Source organism: Chelonoidis abingdonii, chromosome 5, assembly GCF_003597395.2.
Source record: "Chelonoidis abingdonii isolate Lonesome George chromosome 5, CheloAbing_2.0, whole genome shotgun sequence".
Taxonomy (NCBI): domain Eukaryota; kingdom Metazoa; phylum Chordata; order Testudines; family Testudinidae; genus Chelonoidis; species Chelonoidis abingdonii.
Window position 1 is genome coordinate 139,929,205 of NC_133773.1, and position 23,230 is coordinate 139,952,434.

Genomic DNA, 23,230 nt, shown 5'->3' on the forward strand with positions numbered 1-23,230 from the left:
GTCCTGGAGATACCATAAGGATTATGGGCACACCACAGTGAAAGAAGGTATTAGAAGTTGTCAGGCATTTCTGGAACCTCTTAAAATATTCTGGCAACCTCCAATACCCTCAGCTCTTGACACAATCATGGTTGCCAGTTCTTTGCTGTAACACAAGCCCGACCTGTAGCCCCGGGGACAGGACTGGGAGTTCAAGGCACGTTTTCTTTAAGCAACTTGACATCAAATTGGCAATGCTATGTGCTTTTCACTTCTAACAACCACAGGCCTCCTTGGAAACACACCTAGGAAAATTAGACAATCACATCACTTCAGTATTTTTGGAAGCTCAAGAGATGAAAGAAAGGCCTGCTCTAGTCAAGAACTGCACCAGAAAGCTAATCATCCACAGAGGTGCTGCATACAGCAGCACAACAATCATATAACAGAAATTATGAATGATTCATAATTGTCTGAGATGGCATGAGTTGCCATGCCTATGCCTTAAAGTTGCTCAGAATTTGTACAGGCCAGTGAAGATTGAGTGGTTTGCAACAGTGACACATTGCCAATGTCTTTGGACTGGAGAGTAGAAGAGTAGATTTTGCCTCTGATGTATGATCCATAGAAGGAATGCGTGATGGTCAACACGAGGAGGAGAGAGAGCAACGATTTAGCAGCAGTAGCCAATGCCATGGTATGGGAAACAGGGCAAACAATTTATTAATTTAAACCATCCCTACTGCTGCCAGCCAGCTTCCAGGTATAAATGCACATTTTAAAAAGTGATCCTCTCACTGTTCTAGGTGACTTATCTCTGTCTATTCCGACACGTACAAAGTGAATGCTTAGCAGAAATCTGGAACATGATGGCTGTTCTTGAGGTGAGACCAATGTATCTTCTCCCACTGGCATTTCTTTCCTCTCTCTTCAAGATGGCAAATGGAATGTTTGTTCTGATTAATTCTAGATCTACAATCCAATCAGCTTGAACCAAAATTCCTGCTTCTCCCAAGATCATGCTGCTGAACTATGTTTTCAATGCAGTGAAATGGAAGGTGCACACCTCTCCAAAAGCTGGCTTAATTCGGTGGCTCAGTTGGAGATGCATGTTTTAGAAGCTGGGTCGCATCAAGGAGATTTTTTTTTGTGTGGTCCTAATGTGATATGCAGTGAGTCAACGGGTTGTAATGGTCATATTTCAGCATCTTAGTGTATTGTATTTGTTTTTAAATGATTGTATCCCTAATTCACATGCAGTTCATCAGTGATGTGTGTTTCTCACAGTACAGTTGTCTGATTCTACCTTGAGATGTTTCACCAAGTAGCACGTTTGGCCAGAAAGTAGTTTGAATTTTTTTATGTCACTACGCTAACAGTGACCTGGTGGTATGTAACCAGCTAGCTTTTACCATCCAATAAGGCTTTCAAACTTCGCCGTTGCTTGGTGGAGATTTGTGTGTGTTAGTTTCTGAGCAATCTGGAAGGCATATTCAGCAGCCTATACAGCATCAGCATTCTTTAATACACACAACAAACCTCAACATATCCATTTCAATGTGTAATGTAGCAACAGCATTTCATCAGCTGTAAAAAGAACTTTCAGACCAGCAGTCCTATTTAACAATTAAGATTACATCTCCACCTGATCAGGATGACTTCTAGCGATACCATTAAGTGCCTATAAACTACAGCCTTTAAAAAAAAGTGTTTATATTTCCCAGTATGCTCATAATTTTGGCAGATGGTGGCAGCTAATTTAGGTTACAAAATTCCAGTCATTTCACAGGCATTTACTACCTTCTGACTCCAGTAGAATACAGCACAAGGCCCTCTTAATTAACAGCAATCGTCATCTTTTCAGATCCAGTTCTTTGGCAATATTTATACATAACATTGTGCATATCTATCTAAAGAGCTTATAATAAAAGAAAACTTTTGGTTATTACATTCTAACTGTCTTAACCTTCACACAAGTATTAAAGTGCAGAAATAGTTCTGTTTAGCAAACTCTCTTTTCTTAGTTAGCCTACTTCCTGGAAATGCCTGCTTACATCAGTAAAAAGAAAAGCAAAAGAACTTTCATTTGTAACAGGAAGGGAAAGGTACTTGTATGAAAATCCTGACTTTTTTTGGTCTGAAATAGGATCATCATTACCGGTATCTTGTGAGCCTGATATAATTCAAGACATTCTGACAGTCAAGTTTTTCATCTGATACCCATAGATTAGAATGTAGGGCCAGATTCTCAGATAGGGAAAATAGGAATAGTGCTATTGACTGCATTGACTGATGATAATTTACAATCAGTTGATTCTCTGGCCCATGATTTATATAGTGAAAACCCTGGGGACGGGGGTGGAAATCAAACAGTCATGTTTATGGTAAAAAGAAAAATACACACGAGATTGAAATTGCATCACAAACTGTTCCAAAACAATGTAATATAAAAGTAGTTAGGGCGCTTTATTGTAGCTGTCAGGGTTAATTTGCCTCCAAATCATGTTGAAGTGTAACTTTCTATATTTTACATTGCTTAACTCAGCGACATTTGTCACTGCATCTGGGCTGCTATTTTCAGAGAGACTTAGAGGAAAGTAAAGGGCATTTTTGGTTCTTTCAAGAAACTGAGAAAGAGCTCATTTAAAGTGTTAAGTGCAACACACACAGTCTGTCAATGAAAAAATGACAGTTTGTGGTAACTCATGTAAGTTTACAAGGTGAACAATGAACCCTGTGGTAGCTGTTCTATTGCACATAGATTTTTAGGGGTTTCTTTTCCTTTTTAGTCCTACAGTATTTTCATGCAGTTTGCAGGTATGCTCATAGGCTTTTCTGTAACTAGATTTACTGTATGTGTACAGCAAAATTCACCTCCTGTGCAGAGGGTCAACCCAAAACCTATGGACAACTTATGTTCCATGAGACTGCACAGAGATGAATTTCACTTATGGACTTTTACTTGAAATAGCTGCTTTGCAGGCAGCATTCTCGCCCCACTCCCAGTCAGGGGATACATCATGTGCTTTATATCCTCTCATGCATGGAGTCTGATTTTTCACATTGTGAGATCTGTTGTTAGAAACACAAACACTGGGAGCCCAGGCATCAGTGACATAAAACAACAAATGTGTAATTCCAACACCCATGTTTTCAACACGCAGGTCAATTCAAAGTATTTGAGAAACCCAACCTTCTTTTCCGGGGCTTTCATTTCAATGTGTTTTACACACTGGGAAGGAAAGAATTTGTTGGAAAATTGTTTTATTGCAATTCGTATCTGACCATGGATATCAATACTGTTCTCTTTTTGAGTCACCTGGTCTTTTTTGTGTGGACTGGCACAGACTGCCCTCTGGACCATACAACAGTCTTGTTTGCTTAACATTCACCTCATCTTTAGGTGAAGTTAAAGTAATGAATAAACTTTAATTTGAAACTTCTGCAATGACTGCTAGCAAGCCTACTAAAGACCTGATTCCAGGATTAAGAATATTAGTCAATGTGCATAATTTAGTTGCCTTTAATTCTGATCTTCTTGTTCTGGATAATGCAAAAAGTGCCAGATCTGTCTGTCTGTTAGCCATGTTTGTTACTAGAGATATTTCTTTTTGGTGTGCTAAGACATTTCTAGTAAAAACAAATTAATGGCAATGCTCATGTTTCATTTATTAAGAGGGCCAAATTAGACCATGCCCTTCACAGCACAGCCGCAGGAGTTGAGTAGAACATAAGGTTACATTTTCAAGGTAATACAATGCTGCTCAGATGGCTAATGAAGTAGAGAATCTATTTCCCTGCAATCACTGTGTTAAATGTTTATCCCCAACAGTAACATATAAACCCTTAGGAACAACCTGGTGCTCCTTGATTGGATTGTCAATGGGAAACTTATGGAACTTCAAAGAAACTGAAAGCTCTGCTCTCAGTAGTTTCCTTCAAAGCTGTAGGCAATTGCAATATGACGGAATCCCTTTGAGTGTTATTAAAAGCAAACCTGTTATTGAGTTTGGGTTTATAAGTTTGGTTTTAGCATATGAGCTTTCTTCCCTAGTTCCTCTCAGTGATGGAGAGATGCGTTTTTTTTACTTCGTAAAGAAAGCCAAATCGCTGATGTATTCTCTCTGAAAAACCTCACTGCGAATTATTGTGCAAACAATTTGCTTGAGACAAAACACTTGTCTGCACGAATCTACTGTCTGTTTGCCTTTATTGTAATGTGATCCTAATTTTTGTTTTTAAAAATTATCTTCATTGCTCCACTTTCTTTTCTTGTAAAGTTTGCCCCTGGCCGCACTAGAGATGAATATGGAATTCTCTACAGGATAGCTTGTTTCACAGTACTTTAAGTATAGAAAAACTGACCATAATACCAGATAAATTAAATAAACCAAAAGATAAAATAGATAGCAGGAGAGTTAGAATTCATACAGAAATATAATGTAATGTCGGGAGGTGGGGGAAAATGGGAGGTAGCTACAAAACTGAAACAGTGAAGTGACAAACAAATATTGATTAGAAAACAACCAACTTTCACTACATACTGTACATTAAAATTAAATGGAAAATTCACATCAGAAAGCATTCAGACAGGATGATGCAGGTCACAAAAGCCAAAGGACTAGAGGAAAATGAAGGAAAGTTTGAAAGTAGCAGTATGTTTAAAAAAAATCATTAAGTGGGTTAATGCAGTTTGACAAAGAATGGCTTTGAAGAAGAAAGAAGGGACAAATGTATGTCAACATAGTACAAGTAACACTGATTGCACAGGAACACTTTCAATATCTTGAAAGAATATGCCTAGATATCCAATATGTATAATATATATGCAAAATATATACACCAATCTAAGTTATGTATGTATATATGTACACATAGGCCGTTCTGTACATATGTATATGTGAACATTAATGCGCATGACGACTGAATTTTGCCACATTTCAGCATCCAGGTGAATTTGGGCACAACCTGTACATACCTACAATTCTATATTTGATTACTGAGAAGTAACAGTGTAAAATAGGTTCAACTAATTCCCAAGCGGCTTAGACCCAGCTGTAATTACATCAGCATCACAAAGTGAATCCAACCTCTGAACATTTCTGGTACACATGAAGAAATTAAATAATACACAATCTCAGCACAACCATATTCTTTTGCTTCCCAGCCCATCCACTAATCAATAACTTGACGAGATCCTCTGACATAGAGCTATCCTTTTGGAATATGAACTGGAGAGATGGGTAATTACATTAAAGCTCCAAATTATTCAGTAATTCTGTAAAGCAAGGGTTGATTACTGTCCTTACATCTCAATGGTGTTCTGGGAAAAGGGACACAGTATATAAAAAAGGGATCCCTCTTAAAAAAGGGAACGTGAGGCAACCCTAGCATAGCACAATCCAAGAAGAGAAACACATTGATCTGTGGGACTTCAAGTTTTAGGATGAAGAAGGTAACATTTCCATAAAGCTGGCTTGCCTCAAAACTCAGAGTACTGGCCTCTCACTCCAAGGCTGTTTTGATCTGAAACTTCAATGGCCAATTGGTCTTCAACCGTATATCTCCAAGTGCCAGACTAGAGCAGAAAAAGTCCTGGAGGTTCTAAACAAAAGAGAACTTCAGATAAATAATTCTACATCTCAGCAAGGCTGCCGTTTCCTTTTGATTTGAAAAGCTGTTCGCTGTTCTGAGAGCAGAGATTCATTTTTAGTGCTCCGCATCCATAGCATCTAAGTATTTTGCTTCAATGATCCTAGGAAGCAGGTTATACCTATGAGTGAACAACAGAGATAATTAGATTCAGGTTAGTGCTGCAATAAGGGTTATGTTCATCCTTTTCCAGGCTCTTCAGAGCTGGGTGTGTCTGGGGCAATTCATGCAACTTGCTGATTTACATTAGGTTTGTCAAGCTGGCAGGAGAAAACAGCCATGTTTGTTCACATCGCTGGAATCCCTGAAACGGCAATGTTGCAAAGACCCTTCTAGAACCAATTGCCTTCAGCTGTCAGGGCAGCATCTCCACCATGTCTAGTGCTGGTGCTCCCTCTCCCCTCTGAAGGCGGCAAGGATAGAATGGAAGGTTGGCCTTGCCCCGATATCTGTGTCCCTGTTTGGTTTGGGGGAGGCAGCTGACCAGCTTTTGATCGGTCAAAACAGAACATAAACTGGCCTGAGGAGCTGAAGTGTTCAGGAGGGGTCTAACTTTCCTAGAGTGTCATTTCCAGCTCTCATGTCTGTTATTCAACAATCACAAAGCAGGACCCAAAACATTATGAGACTGGCTTAAAACAGGACGCCATTTTAAACAAAATAATACATTTGAGTTCCTTTTACAAGAACCCAAACAAACAAAAGTCATCTAAGATTCTCAGACACTCAACGCCTCCAAGAGCTGGGGCTTTAAGAAAACACACCACATATTGTTCGTGAGAGCTAGCACCACTGCTTTTACAGTCACTCCTCCTTTGCTTCTGCCTGCTTCACTGTGTTCTCCGTCTTGTCCCTGTAAGGTCTTTGTGGGAGGGACTGCCTTATTCCACATTAAAACCAGGACCCCATTGTGCCAGGCACGGTACAGATTGGGGCCTCTGGAATCTACTTTTATAGAACATAATAATGGTATCTCCTTTGAGTGAAACACACACTAAGTGGCAACACAGTCAGGGCCGGCTTTAACTTTTTTGCCGCCCCAGGCACAAAAAAAAAAAAAAAAAAAAAAAAAAAAAAAGCACCGCCCTGACATAACCCCCCACCCGAGCGACACCCAAGACCGCCCCTCCCCCCCCGAGCGCCACCGAAACACACACACCCTGCGAGCACTGCCTGGCCGAAACAAACAAAAAAAGCCTGAGCGCTGCCCCATCCTAAGGTGCCGCCCCAAGCACATGCTTGGTCGGCTAGTGCCTGGAGCCGGCCCTGAACACAGTCAACATTAATAAGTTTCTCCTTAATACATCTGACTGGATATTTGTAGATTAATCCTCTGCTTCCTCAACAGCACAGGAAGTTACTTTTCAGCTATTTAAATAATAATGACAACAATGTAGTAAGCCTGGTTTATATTTAGAGCACCTCAATAGGTAGCCAGGAAAGGAGATTTCAAATCTCACTAGCTGCAGCGCAATGCCCTTAACTCCTCAAATGGATCTGACATGAGATAAACACTGGAAAATGAAAGCATCCAGGAAAACACAAACTCTGTTTGATCTATATTCAATTCATGTTGTGAAACACAAATGATTATGCAAAGAGGAAAAGAGATGCTTAAAATACTCTATCCATGGGGATACAGTGCCAGAGAAGTCATGTTTAGTCAGCACCATCCCCAAAGATCTGACCCTGCTAAGAATTGAGAGAGGTCACATTTTCTCTGGATGGAATATTCCACTACAGCCAGGGTAGAGTCTCCCAAAATAATTACTCCTGGAGGCATTCTGCGCCAAGACATTAAAAATTCTGTGCATGGTATTTTAAAATTCTGCAAATTTTATTGGTCAAAATAACACTACATAATCACACCAGTTTCAATTATTTTGGTAAGTTATTTCAAAATACCTGTCAGCAAGTATGTCTGTAAGAATATGGACACAGACAAAAATTCCCCCAGGAGTAGAGAGTTAAAGGAAACCCCCATGCCAACCCAGTTCCTGTTCCAGACAGGGGGCCAGACACACACACCTCTTCCCGCAGAGCTCAACTGTGGCCCCCTCGAGCCAAGGGATCCAGAGGGAAAAACACCCAGATGCTTGACCCCAGGCTTACACGGAATTTCTCCTCAGGCATGCTGGGAACTGCAGCAGCCAGGAACCCTCCAGCTCCTTCTCCCTCCCCCCAGCAGTGTCTTCTGTGTGTGAGCTGGGTTCTGCCAGGTCCAGGATCCCGTAGTGGCAGCCAGCAGCACTGCAGCCCATTTCTGTGGGGGAAAGGAAATTCTGCACGCACAGTGTTAGGCCATGTCTACACTACGGGATAAAATCGAATTTGCTAAAATCGGTTTTATAAAACTGATATTAATTTCGATTTCATGCGGCCACACTAGGCACAGTAATTCGGCATTGTGCGTCCATGCTCCGAGGCTAACGTCGATTTCTGAAGCGTTGCATTGTGGGTAGCACTTCCGTAGCTATCCCAAGTTCGCAGTCTTCCCCGCCTTGGAATTCTGGGTTGAACTTAATTGTCGCGGGGGTTTGGGTAAATGTCGTCAGTCATCTTCCTCCGGGAAACATCAGCTGACAATCCTTTCGCCGTTTTTTCCCTGGATTGCTGCGACGCCATAGCACGGCAACACATGGAGCCCTCAGTTTTTTTTTTCCGGCACCGTATGTGTATGGATACACGGAAGAGGCGATACCTCCAGCGCTACACAGCGGGATTCACTTGCTTTTGCATGATAGAGAGATGGTTACCGGCCGTTCTGAACGTCTACTGCAAGAGAACATAGCAATGAGGTGATACGGGTATTTTTTCCCTCTTCTGTCTGATGTCGGTAAGGCCGTGCTATCACGAGTGCCCATGGGAAATCGGCCGGGGTGTGCAACGCCAAAGCAAAATTGGGATTGGACTCACTTGGACTGAGTACTCCTCCCTTTGGTTTCTAAAAATAGAGTCGTCCCTGCTTGAATAAGGGCAATGGTTTAGTAGGCCAGAGTATAATCAGAGACGCAGCTGCTCGCTGTCAGTATCTCACAGGGGGTGCCCTGCAACACACCACCGCTTGGTTCCTCCTCCCCCTTCCTGGTTCGTGGCAGTGTCCCCCCATTTGTGTCATGCGAAGTTATAAAGAATGCAGGATAAGAACAGAGACTTGTTAGTGAGATAAAATGAGGGGAGGGCGCTCCCAGGGCTATGACAGTCCAGGCAGTACAGAATTTTTCTTTACCAGGAAAGGGGGGGCTGAAGCCCAGTTGCATGATGATGAATGCTTATTAGCCGTTCTGTCTAATCTCTCGGGAGTAACCAGGAATCATCTCCTCATGATATGAGCATTATCAGCGATGAGGGTTCATGAGGACGGTTACTGTCTACTGCACGTCTTCTACACGGGGAGGGGGAGAGGAGGGATAGTTTGCTTTTCACTGCTGTAGCATGCGTCTACCGAGGCATTCCAGATACACTAGAGGTGACACTGAAAGAGTAAGAGAAGTCAGAATTTCTTTCCCTTTTTCTCATCCATGGGGGTGTGGGGGGAACTATGAGGAGCTGTCCTGAACCACGCAGACTGTGTCATGAACCTACAGACCTATTGGAGCCTCAGCCCTCTTCATAGAGACGATGTGATTGATTGAGTTTTTAAAAAAAAAATAAGTTCAAGAATAATGAAATGTAGAAGTATCATAAGGCATGTTTTTAAGGATGATGTGTGCCCACTTTGGAGCTGTGTTTTCTGAGGTTGTACTATCTGAGAGAGCAGGCTGTGCAAAGAGAAAAATAACCTAGTGTTAATGTCAGACAGCCTTCCTGACCGTCTGGAACTTTTGCTGTCTAAATGGATCTGACGCTTATTCAGCTCCCGCTCGCCAAGTAACTCTGTCTGTCGCAAGGGGGGGCAAGTTATGCCACTTATGTTTACCAGTCTCAGTTCATCTAGTCGCTTGGGTAATGTGTGGATCGTCATTGTCTGCTAGTAGTACACGAGACAGAGGACTTACGATAGTGGTATCTGGGATTCAATCTAGTCATTTTACGAGGTTTTTTCCACTCTGTATCGAGAGGTAGCCGTATTAAGTCTTAGTGTCCCAAAATCGACGGAGTCTGGTGGCACTTTAAGTACTACATACTCCCACTGGCCTTTTATCATTGCGTATGCAATGGTGTGCGTCATTGCCTTTTTGGCCGTTGCGGGTAAAAACACCCACAGACCGGTTACGCTTGTCACGCAGCGCTGTCGTTAGCCTCGCTATTGGTCTGAGCGAAGTGTGGTAGTGTTGGGGATTAAGTTGTTGGTTTTCCACGTGTGGTGTTTATATTTACAAATTTCGTCCCTATGACGGATTTCCTGTAAACGGAGGACTTATGCCTAAATATAATCTGATTAGTCTTTAACAGGCTGCGCATCAGACGTCCTGCGCTTGTTTTCTTGGATCATTGAATACAATCTGGTTGACTACATGTGGTGTGATGTGGAATCTTCTCCTCTCGCCTCTTATATAGCTTTCTTGTTAGTCTCTGTTGGAGCTCTTCTAGAGAAAGTAGACCCCATTTTAGTTTATCAGTTAAACCACACGAGAAGTATTTAGAATACAGGTCATAATGTGATATTGCTCATTTGGGGTCCCTCAGGATGTTGGTATCTATTTTCGAGTGAATACTTGCTGATATTGTAGACTGGATCCTTTGCATTCGTGCAACGTCGCTATCGGTGGACTTTTATGCCCTTCGCGAGCCAGCTCCCCCAGTGCACTGCTGATAAATTTGGCAGAACAGAAGCATGCTTACGTCAGCTGATTTGCTGCGCATGGAAAAAAGAACAGTCATATTTCTAGACCAAGAAAGCACTTACTTTTACAATCTGATCTTGAACTACAGCTTCCTACAGCTGTATTATAACAGAGAGAATCCCTATTATGCTACAATGTGTCCAGCTAAATAATCAAAAAGTTAAACCCAGTGTGCTAGGACTGGGCTTGAATTACAAAATATTTATTTTCCTCCATTCTGTAAGATTAAGGATATTCACTACATGTCTCTCGAACCTGCCATCCTCCGAGTTCCCAGTATAGTATATAATAAAAATATAATATACTATTGAAGCATTTTTAGTAGCTAAAGTTGTAGGGTTATAACAAAAGAAATTAACGCTGGTAAATCTACGAAGATAAAGGAATCTTAATTTTTCGACCCTAGTAATATAATTGGAATAGGTCGCCCTGAGATAAGATGTATTTGAGAAGTGCAGATGTGCAGGATTTTTTAGCACTCTGCAACCCCCCCTCTTGACGCCCAGTCTTTTAAAAAAGTTCGATTTAATTCATTAACTAGAAAACAGGACACGAGAAATGCATCCTCTTTAGTAATGACATAGCCTATGTTCTCATGGGTCATTCCTGCTTGAAGGCTAGCTTTAAACACGGTAGCAAAGAGCAACTATTTTGTCAGGAAAACTTAGTCCGTTAGTGAGCTGAGAGTTACATTTGGGAGTTTATGGTTAGTGAGACTCAGATTTTGCTGAATTCTGATTGAGGCGTTGCCATTTTTACAGATTGAAGTTTGAGTCATATTTTACCAATCTTTATAGTGCCACATGCAGAGCTTTTCATGTGGGCTAGCTTTCTTGAAAGTAATGGTGAAAGCACGCATTATTTTTACTTAAAAGATTAAAGCATAGCCAGAATCTTTCTGTCCCTCACTTTAAACTGCGCAATTGCAGTGGGCCTCAAGGAGTTCACAGTGTAACACCTTGCTGCTGAAATCGGCTGTTTACAGCAAGGGTGTGACTGCTGCTGGAAGATGAGCTTTGGAATGTGTGAATTCGCCCCATGTGTTCTGTCTATCGATGGTCCGCTTTCCAGTGCTGTAATCTGAAGAGGGAAATATGTTCTTTTTTTGGTACCATATATTTTTCCCACCTGTGGAATTTTGCATTTGATAATCCTACCAGTGCATTTCTGATTTAGACATACAGCTGGGTAGAGACTGAATACAATTCCTCATTCAACAGCACTCTCCTAGAGAACGCCTGTCTTTCCCTGTATGTGATTTTTTTTGTTCATTACTTTTTCATAAGTAGTGATTGCATTCTCTGGACTAGTGTTTCCATCTTGATATGTGTAGGATTTACATGATAGCAACCCAGGAGAGTGACATGTAAATAACTGCACATTTAAGGTAGTAGAATTTGCCTGTAAAACTGTGAAAACCTGAACAATTATTTTTATTTATAAGCAGAAAATGTTACTTGCAAAACTCTCTTGCGGATGGTGCACTGATTGAGTAAGATGTTAGGTGTATTAGCTCTTAATGACCCTGACTTATATGAACAGAATTTATTTTTGAGGTTCCATTTGTCCCTAATTACTTCTGTGCCATATAGACACTTTTGGGTATTGAGCTCTGGCTGTCCCTCTTTAGCATTTAAATTTTGATGAAGCTACAAAGAAACTAGAAGGGGTGAAACCTTTATGGAAAGTGGGCTACAGCGAGTGAAACTATTTATTCTTTTCAAAATATTTCAAGTATTTCAAAATTACTTTTTTTTTTTTTTTGCAAAAAGGGACTGCAATCAACGCATACAGCAGAGAAGGATAATTAATGATTAAATCCTACTATTTCTACTTCCTTCCCCAAAAAGTTGACTTCTGTGAATCATCCAATGTGAAACTTGCTGTGTCACTGTTTTTTTTAAAGTTTATGTAAAATAGAAAGTTTAATTTTTTACATAGTTCTTTGTTAAGAGAATGAGGAGAACATACAATAGGGCTTTTAAGCCATTCTTATAAAGCGTAATATCTGTGTTTTAGTCTTTCTTGTTATAAGCATTTTATTAAATAAACACCCTAAGATTTAAACATTATTTTTCAGTAGCAATAGTAGGGGCCGTTTTCATTTTTTTTTCCAGTGTACTTAACTCTTGTATTATATTTGTACCCAGATATTAGCATGATACTTTTGTTGGTGGAATGTCTTTATATTGCTGGAGTTTTCTTTGATCTCCGTCCGTACTTTTAAGGAAACAAGTGGTTGTTTCAGTCTTTTCATGGGCATTTCCTTTCATAATGCTTTCTTGCTAGGAGGGTTTCTTTGAGTCAGGAAACACTAGATCTGTAATCGTAACCATGTGTGAGACTGAAAAACAAACTTTCCTTTCAGATCTTTCCAGTTATTTTGCCTTTTGTTTCATGTCAGAGCCAAAGTTGTTGAATTGAAGTTTTTTGACTTTCAGAAAATGGCATCATTGTGGTTGTAAGAAGTGTCTGGAAACGCAGAGGATATCGCAAGAGAGGCCCAGCTAGGTTTTGATCGATACCACAGGGTTCAAGGAACTGCCACTCTGAGGACGCCAGAAAGCTTGAAGATTCCTATTTCACATTCCAGTTTTTATCCAGCGTGATGCAGATGAGCTGGAAAATGGATCGCGAGAAAGCTCCAGATTGCATTCTGATGAGAATTACAAGACCCAACCATTTTACAGTAAGTCCCTCTCTGGTGCGTCTCCCACCTTTACACTGCAGCACTATTTAGGCCTCCAGCGTACCAGGTTTCAGTCCTGTGGATAAATGCACAGAAGTAAACGTGTAGCTGAAATAAAATAGTGTGATAAAAGGGCGGATACAAACATCTGCAAGCTTTCTTCTAGTAAATGGTTTCTAAGTGATCCACGGTTATTAAGTGTTGTATAATGGATTAGTCACTTAAACCTTGTTGGCCCTTACAAGAGTGGAATGTCAGCTACAACCTTTTTTATTTCCAGATCGTTGGACACTTAATTATGTGAGGTAGATTTGGGTACTTTTTTCTTATTCCCATAGAATTTACATTTGAGAAATTATGCTGTGTGGGAGGGCTTACCTTGAAGTGGTGTTAACACTCTTGCAGCACGATTAAGCGAACCAAAAAAAAATACTAAAATTGCGATGTTGACAGTCCACCCATGAACTTATGGTACAGCTTATTTATTTCAAATGTGCTGCTTTACTTGTATGTGGAATGCTACTACAGTACAAAAAAGGGTAATAACTGTATGTGTGTTTTGGTGGGGGATGTGGAAGAAGGCAGCTGTCTCAGATTGATTCATCATCTTTACATTTTACTTACAGGAAACTGCAGAAACACCAAGCCTCTGAAGCTGGAGGTGCAGGCCAATTCCGTGGGCGTATCATAAAACTGGTATGAGCCTGGAAACCAGAGATTAGACGAAGCGGCATTTTGCATCTGAAACTATAGATGTGAGTGTGAGAAATCTTTGTTCTACAAGTTTTTTTTCTTCTAGTGTAAATAGGACCGCCACCGTTTACTCCTTTTTTCTAAAACTTTTTTCATTCAACATCTCGCCGACCTGTGTATCGCAGCACCAGTTCTATTTTAAAAATACTTGATTTTGATGCTATATTGCCACAAGTTTGACAAATTCTGGATTATTAAAAAAACAGCTCTTCGTTTTGACACCTCCTCTTCACTGTTTTCTACTACATTTCTCTATATATCTCATTCACTGGTTATGTTCTTATTCTACGTTACTCTCTGGCTATACTTTACCGGTGTTTTACTAAGCTACTGCTATTACTTTCCACTTATTTCTGGTTTTAAGGCTATTTGGTGGAGAGTTGAGCCGGGGTAGTAAATTCACCCTTTCAGGTTCTTAATTCAATGTTGAAATTCATTAGGCAAAATTGATAAGTAGTTTGCAGACATCAGTGTTGCCCGCACAGATCTGTTACAGAACAAATACGTTTTTCCAAATATTTTAAGAGCTCTTCTTTTTGTCAATTCTTAAAAGCTTTAAAAGGTAAGCTCTTCAAAGAGAAGAAATCGGGTGTGATTGGGACCTTTTCACAATTTATCAAATTACTGATAATTTTATACATTTCTAATATACAGCTGAGGTTAAGGGGTGGAGTCTACAGTGCGGGCAGATTGACACTTATGTCATTATTAGAACACTTTATAAATTATGCAAATCATAGTCATAGCCATCTCATGTATAAGGGATATTTTGTACTTGTAATTTATCCTTAACAAAGTAAGAAATTATCTTTTGCGAATCAGTGTGCTCTAATTCCTTTAAAATATTTTGGAAAATCCTGGGACATATGGTGTCAATCTATTCTTTACTTATGTATTGTGTTTTGGGAATGGTTAACCTGTCAATGCGTTTGTCTTTCACACCGTACAGGACTGCACAAGCGCCCATAGAACTGCTACCTCAGTTAGCGCGCTGCCGAATATACGACGTAGGTGAATCTTTGACTGTGCAGTGCTGCTGTCACTTTCTCTTCATGCCTTTCTTCCTCTTTGATTTGATTGATTTGCAGCATGCTGTTGGACCCGTGTTAGAGACTTCGATGTAGCATGTGAGCGCTCAGCTTCTCTCCTGTAAAACCTCCATAACTGATGCCATTAATATACTTTTAATAAGTTATGTATTCATTGTGTAGGGGATCTTTCAGAGGTTCTAACTTGCCTTGTCATGTTACAAATCTCATGCGTTTAGCATTATAACATGATGGTGAACAGCTGTTTTCCTGTTTTGGCAAATTGTGTGTGCAGCGCGCGTTTCTTTTAATTCATTACAGCTTATAGATGAGAGAAGTGGGTGAGATGATGTGCTTTTATTGGTACCATGTGTCTGCTGCGTGAAGAGACAAGCTTTTGAGGCTACACCGAACTCTTTTCAGATCCTCATGGAGCCTGCCGACACATAAATGTCTTAATGGTGTCTTGTAGTTGGACAGAAGTTCATCATGCTTTACCTCGTGCTACCTTTATGAATAGGATTCAGAAGGAATTTCAATCATTAGGAGTTGAGAAAAATATTGCATTTTAAAGTTTAAATCTTTTAGAAATAGAATTATTTTTGATGTCTGCATCTTTATTTATGTAAGTTCTTCGAGGACTCGACTGCAGGCGCATTCATCGACCTCTGGGAGTGTTGCTGGAGAAGATGCGTTTGAAAACGGGCATCACCGCCTGCCCTGCCAAGCCCAGAAGCTGCGCTGGCAGTAACTTCGAGAATGCGAAATTGTCTTGGACTGGATCATGGACAAGGTATATTATGGTTAAAAGAATATCCACTTGCATCGTATAGCCTTCTACAAACATCCCAAACTCTTATGAACGGGATTTATATGGATCGTGTTTTATCAAACAGTTCACTGTCTTTATTGTGTTCAAGGCCACATTATGGATTTAAATACGGTTTTGTGAAGCTGATTATTGGTGTGCATAAATGAGGACAGAGAACTCTGGTTATGAAGGGATTACCATACACTCCAACTCTGTTCTCTTTGCCTTCTCAGCGACCTGTAGTTGTCGCACGTCGGCTTGCTGTCCCACTTCCTCCAATTGTGAAAACTCCTACAGCCCACATCAAAGTCAGTTTTGACATCGGTAACTGCTAAAACACCCAAGTCATGGAAGGCAGAGCTGGCTCTACCCATTGAAAGTCTTATGTACTCTGCTGTGACTGGCAATCTCCTTGTACGAGAAACCGTTCGCCAAGCGAGCACATTTGCTTCTTAGTACCTCCTCCTGACCTTGAAAGAAAGCCAGAACCACACACCCACCAATACTAACAGCTTAACAGCCACAAATCGCATCAGCTCAGAGTTCTACTCTTCACTGTTGACTCACTGTCGTGTGGCACCTAGGAGTCCTCGACTGTACAATCCTCCGTCAACCTTGCATTACAGTCCATTCACAAAATATCTTCCTTTCCTAACCTGCATCCCTCACTTAGAAATCAGCAAACCCTCACATCGCACCTTTGATATCATCAGTCCATGTCCAAATACAGCAGTCTACACAGTCAGGCTTCACGCTATCTGTGCTTGCACCCTAAGCTATCGACCTTGCCAACCTTTTTCAGTTTTTACAGCCACAGCTTCCTTGATTAAAAACCAAACCAAAAAAAACACTAGTGCAGTGGAAGACCCATGCATAGACTAGACAACTGATGTGTAGAGCAGAGTTCTCAAATTCGTGGTCCTCAAGCGTCCGATTCAGGTAGTTCCGCGTTATAATTCCTTCCAAGATGCCCACCTGGGCTGGCCGCACCAAGCGAATGAAAGGCCACCACCTAGTTTAGGTGGAGCTTGCTTCAGGCATGGCTCCACTCATTTAGTGTGCCCCTGGACCCTGGAGAAGACACACCTGCATAGTTGGAGATGGTGGCCTTGCGGGGAATAGGGGTTAAGTGGAGGGCAGATGGGATATGGAAGAGGCATGGGGAATTTCGGACGTGCAAGCCTGCGGACGAGCAGAAGAAAGAGGAATTTCCTCAGCTTCCAGTGATTGTGGTTTCCAGGGAGAGACCCTCCCCTCCTTCCCGAAGCATACTGCTATTAAAATGAGTTATGTGCTTTTATTTATATAGAACAAAACAAGTTCATTTAAACATTTTTTTATACTATTCACTTTTATCCAAAGTGCTTACAAATAGTTAGCTAACGGCTACAACAACCTTTGTGAAAGAAATCGATTCTGTGGTCCTCGCGAAGGACTAAGCAACTTCTCAAGTGCGTCTCCGCAAAAAAACACAAAAAAAAAGTTTGAGAACCACTGCCTGTAGAGAAAACTGATTAGCAAAGTAACCAAACTGGAAAAAAGTAGAGAGAGATTTTTCTCTAACTCTTACATCTATAGCAATCTTAGGATGTTGTAATGTAACAATAATGTAAGTGGAATTTTTCAGATGAAGATGGCATTTTAACGCTTGACACAGTGTTCCATTTAGTTCTGACATTTAAACTGACTTAAAGCATAATGTAGATACCAACCCGAGGCAATAAGTCAGATTTCGTACACACTAACCGTAATCCGATATGTTAATATCGAATTTAGCGCTACTCCTCTCGTCGAGGTGGAGTACAGAAATCGATTTAAAGAGTCCTTTATATTGACATAAAGGGCGTTGTAGTGTGGACGAGTACAGCGTTAAATCAATTTAACGCTCTTTAAATCGATTTAAACGCGTAGTGTAGACCAGGCCTCAGACACAAACTCCCCATGTGACCTGGAACAAGACACTTAATCTCCCTTTCACTTCCTTATCTATAAAATCGGGATAATACTTCCCTTCTCCTACCCCGTGTCTGTCTTGTCTATTTAAATGATCAACAACATGGGGGCAAGGACTGTCACTTACTATGTGTATGTACAATGCCTAGCACAACAGGGCCTCGAGTCTTGGTTGGGGACTCTCAGCAGCAGGATGGGTTGATTTAAAGCATGATTTCAAGCACCGAGTGGAAAGCTTTCATTTAATTCATCAATTTTAATCAACTTTTCCATTTGTACTTCAGTTATTTTCTAGAGCAGGGGTCGGCAACCTTTCAGAAATGGTGTGACAAGTCTTCATTTATTCACTCTAATTTAAAGTTTCACGTGCCAGTAATGCATTTCAACGTTTTTAGAAGGTCTCTTTCTATAAGTGTGTAATATATAACTAAACTGTTGTTGTATGTAAAGTAAATAAGGTTTTTAAAATGTTTAAGAAGCTTCATTTAAAATTAAATTTAAATACAGAGCCTCCTGGACTGGTGGCCAAGACCTGGGCAGTGTGAGTGCCACTGAAAATCAGTTCGCGTGCTGCCTTTGGCACCCGTGTCATAGGTTGCCTACCCCTGTTCTAAAGAAAGGAACACTGTCACTGGTTGATAACAACCATTAAAACATGTTGATGTACAGCTAAATAGAGTCTTGAAAGTATTTGGTATATCTTTTTGCTACTCAGAAGGGTTCACTGTAACTATGTACATTTATTTAAGCAATTATATAGCTCAGTATTTTCAGATTCTTATCAATTGTACATTTGTGTAAGTTAGAAAATAGTCAACGATGGGTGAAGCTATAAATATTCATAATTTGAAAACTGAGCCGATCGGAGCTCAGGTAGAGAGAAGCTGTAGAAAAGGAGTACGAGACCACCCCCGTGGGCTCAGTGGATGATCCTGACAAGATACATGATGGTGTCTCCTGGAGTCAGAGGCTAGGCCAGTCTCTTGCACCCAGTAGCACAGCCCCTGGATGCCCCACAGGATCAAGCCTTTAATACAGCACATGTCCTATTGTGCCATATTCATAAAGCTTGGCGTCAAAAGTTGGTTGTTTTTCCTCTAGTTCTCCCTCTATGTAGAGAAGCAGCATTTGACTCAAAAGTTTTTGATAGAGACTCACGGATTCAGCATAATTTAATTTTTATTTAAATGTTTTGATTATAAGATGTTTAGACCTTAACATATTTTGTATTAAATTCAGATTTCATGGTAAACAGGTTTATTTTGTCAAGACAAACATTAATTTAAATAAAAAATCCAATTCCTGCCCCAAGAAAAACTATCTGTTTTTATCCACCCTGCTCAGCCCTGCTGTAACACTAACTAACGAGGACAAAAATTCAGGACACAGAGAAGCAAAGGTTCTCAGTTACAAACTTGCTCTGATTGCACATACTGAAGTATCCATCTTGCAGTCTAAGCAGTAATCCCTAATATTGTCTATGTGCAGTGTGAGATAATGAATTTTGCTATGAAACGTGTGACTTGGAGTGCAGGGGACTGGACTAGATGACCTTTCAAGGTCCCTTCCATTCCTATGATTCTATGATTCTGCAATTTCTATATTTTTTTTATACAGTTAAACAACGTAACCTCGATGTTGTTGTATGTGGAGGTTTTGTCGTTTTTTTGCAATCCAGTTCCCTCCTCCCTTCTAATTAAAAGGAAAGCAAAACGTATGCAGGATAACATTTAAATTTCACTTCCATTTTCAATCCACACCTTGCTCTACTGTGAGCTGTGAACAGTTCTCCTGACAGCAGGGCTAGATGGCAAGGTGGTACAAACATCTGTGGATGGCCTGCACTAGTGTTCCCTGTATTACCGTAATCCCCGTCGTCAGCAGGCGGGATTGAACCTGGGACCTCTGAAGCTTAGTGCTTAGCCTCTACTGCATGAGCTAAAAGCCAATTGGCTGTTAGCTAAGGCTGCAGAGCAGACTCATTTAACTCTCTTTTTAAGTGGTCTCGGTGCCACTAGATGGGACAGACCACCACACCCAGGAGGAGTGCGGGTTGCATTAGTACCAGTGGTGACGCACTGTTGTTACAGCAACTGAAAGAATTACCTAAAATTTTCATTTAGGCACAGCCACTGAGGGGAAGGGAAAGGAGATGCTCACACATGTGCTGCTGTCATTGTCTGGCTGGAGGCATTTTTTGCAAGGCTGGGCTAAGTGACCAGCAGCTCATATGGAAAAGCAGCAATTAAGGGCAGCAACAGAAAACGACAGCCACCCAGAGCCTAATCCTGATTCTAAGGGAGACCATGGCAGTTTTGACCTTCCCTTTAACGGGGATAGGATTGGGCCATTAGTTTCCACCTTTGACACACACTGTTCATTTGCAATCTTTTTCTCAGATTCTCCGAGCAGCCCCGGTGTCTTTTGGATCATGGGGGAAACACTGTACTGTAATGTATTAAAGGCAGCAGAGCATCACTAAACTGCTACAGTGCTGGCCGATGCCCAACAAGCATGCTTAGAAGTGATTTCTAATAGCTTATTACTGTTTGATGTTTAATTCATTTCCCACCACACCTAAGAAAGGACAGAATACGAAAGAGGGCATCGGTCAATTGTTTTATTTAATGAGCCAAAAACCCCTAACTCCTACAATGCTGAGAAAATGAATTTCTTTCACTCACTAATGGTCCCTAAAGCATCAAGGGAGTCTCCCAAAATTTAGACAAAAAAACAAAACAAAACCCCCAAATCACTTCCGGATCCCTAAGGCAAATTTCAGCCAATTGTGAACATGTGCCAATGTAATCTTAACACTAAGGAGCACTGCCCAGGAGACTGCTGTAATTGTGCCGTGGTTTGAAGCTATAAAGCACTAAGTTAATATTGAGAGTTCTTTAGGAGAACATTCTTTACCGTATGTCACAATTCTGCTGAGAGTAACTAGTTAAGGTCAAGCTGGGGTGCTGCACATGTAATCTAGGCCATTACAGGTTGAAGACTCAATCAAGGCATTGTCATGCTACCCCTAGAGCAGACTAATCTGTCTTCTGGGTTCCTCCTTGCTTCTGTGCTACAGTCTGTTTCAGTCATGGGTGGCTTTCACTTAGATATCCTGGCTGGTGTGTATGGTTCCAAGGCTCCCTGCCCCACACCACCTTGGGAAGTCCTGAGAAAGATCCCATCCATCACACACTGCTAGCCATGATCCAGATAGCTGGTTCCAGGGGAGCAAGTTGGCACCTTGTGTGACCACTCAAGCCAGTGCAGAGTATGGCACAGGATCACAGAGAAATCTAAGGGCAAGTCTACACTACAGCGCTATATTAGCGCAGCTGTGCACTGTCGTGTGTCTGGTGAAGATGCATCATGCCGATGGAGGAGCGCTCTTCTGTCACCATCATGACTCCACCTTGGCAAGAAGTGTAAGCTATGGTGGCAGCTGACTGTCTCCTGCCGACATAGCGCTGGTACGGACAGTGCGAAGCTTGCATCGCTCAGGGAGTGTGGAGGCTTTCACACATCCCTGAGCAATGTAATTTAGATCAACTTCAGTGGTAGTGTACACCCACCCTAAGTAGTATGCAGTTGCCTAGTCAGAAGCCAAACATCCTGGCCACTTAGTGAGGTGTCTTTAGTACAGAGAGCATCTTACCTGATCGGGATCATTCCTATCATAATGAGAGGAAAAATCATCTTCATGTACGGTAATGGTGACATCCCAAACCCACAGAGGATGAGGAGCTGAAGAACCTGTAGGCCTGTGAAATAGTGGATCTTCCTCTGAGGGACCCTGCGGATGTAATGTGTCGGAGGGTAAGCCGTCTGTGAAAGAGATAAGAGGTATACGTCAGACAGCAATAGACAAATCAGTCCACGTGGAAATAAAGTATAAAAAAAAAGTGTGCCCATGAGAGAAATTTTAGGGAAACCATCAACACACAGCTGTAAGGGTTCATATCGCACATCAAGTCAACCAGAAATACACAAATGGCACTGTAGATGTTGAAGGACTTTCTAAGTGGAGTACTGGCCTGTTCCTTAAGCCAAAAGGGCTGAATTGGGGATTTCTAGGGTTAAAGCTAATACCTCTGGCTGTGGTACTGGCAACAGAACACAGAGAATGACTGGGCAATAAAAAATGGGGGAAACCAGAGATAGACTTGCCTCAGCGAACACCTGGAGCACAAGAAATACTGATAGAAATGCCACAATTAGATTCCCCAGTGGATGATTAGCAGCACTTTGTAGCAACAAAATATCCGGGGGTGAGGAAGAGTGTGCGCATCACGTGGTGTTGTCATGTTAGGCAGATCTGTTTGCGGGCTGCTCCTATTTCAGTTTGTTTTCTATGTTTTAATAAGCCCTTTACCATTTGAGAACTTTCCATCTTCTCTTTAGGGGGCAGACTTCAGCCCAAACTGAGATCAAGCAACTGTGGAACTTAGCCTGGGAGAGGACAGAAGAGACCCCACACAAGGAGACGGCAATGTAGTGTGAGTAGGAGTGACTATCCGCTGATGCTGATATAAACGAATGGGTCTAGGATAGCAGCACCAGTTATGCAGGTTTCCTAACCTAGGTACAACAGGCTAATCTGTACTAAAACAGATATTATTTGTTATCTGTGTATCATAGCACCTAAGAGCCCCTGTCATGGGCCAGGACCCCATAGTGCTAGGTGCTCTACAAAAACAAAATAAAAAAAAAGACAGTCCCTGCCCCAAACAGCTTACAACCTAAGACAAGAGCCAACAAATGGAGTACTCTGCATACAATATCTATATCCATTCTTTATTTACAAATGGATATATTCAATCAATGGAATCTACAGTACCTGTGATATCCTAGGTAACCGTCGGTTTCAATAGATGTCAAATAAAATTAGACTGTTTTTCCATTGGAACCAAATCCTGGGCTCAACTGAAATCAATAGGAGTGTTGCCAGTGGGGAATAAAAGGAGTTACTAACCTTCTGTAACTGTTGTCCTTTTGAATGGACATGTGCAACAAATCTCAATCTTGGTGCGTATGCAATCTGCACAAAGTCATTGGAAATATTTCCCTCAGTGGTACCCATCTGGGCGACTCAAGGGCCCTCTGCTACTGTGTGCCACTATGTGCTGGTATAAAAGGCCCAGCTGCCCCAGAACCATCTCAGTTCCTTCTTGCTGGATAGCTCCAATGTGGAAGAATAGGAGGGTAGGTTGCGGAATGGACATGGGTAATATATTTAGAAGAATACCAGTTACAGAAGGTTAGTAATCGTTTTTTCTTCTTCAAAGGATTGCACATGTGCATTCTATTCTCAGTGACTCAAGCCGTCAAGTAGGAGGAGGGATCCATGTTCACGGACATACAGATTGGAGCACAACTTGTTCAAATTTAGCTTCACCTCTAGGAGTATTGGGTGATGGCATAATGGGATACAAAGGGGTGGACTGAAGAGCAGTTTGCTGCTCTACAGATTTCCTGGATAGTGAATACAACAAGGTCACTTGTGATCTCTCTTACGTAATGTGCCGCCACTTTGCTGGGCAGGGAAATGCCTGTAAGATCATAACTTACACTAATGCAG

The 23,230-nt window shown here is 41.4% G+C and overlaps 1 protein-coding gene across 5 annotated transcripts in view; it reads right to left on the reverse strand.

Annotated features, from left to right (window-relative positions):
- Positions 1-1,483: 1,483 nt before the first annotated feature.
- Positions 1,484-23,230, reverse strand: part of SLC4A11 (solute carrier family 4 member 11) — a 189,422-nt gene continuing 167,675 nt past the window's right edge. For all 5 annotated transcript variants that reach the window (XM_032803059.2, XM_032803061.2, XM_075066672.1 and 2 more), the window contains 2 exons: positions 21,308-21,477; positions 1,484-5,752 (listed from right to left, as the gene is read on the reverse strand). In XM_032803059.2, the coding sequence (XP_032658950.1) occupies positions 5,689-5,752; positions 21,308-21,477 (234 nt within the window). In that variant the 3' untranslated portion in view covers positions 1,484-5,688. The remainder of the gene's footprint in view (positions 5,753-21,307; positions 21,478-23,230) is intronic.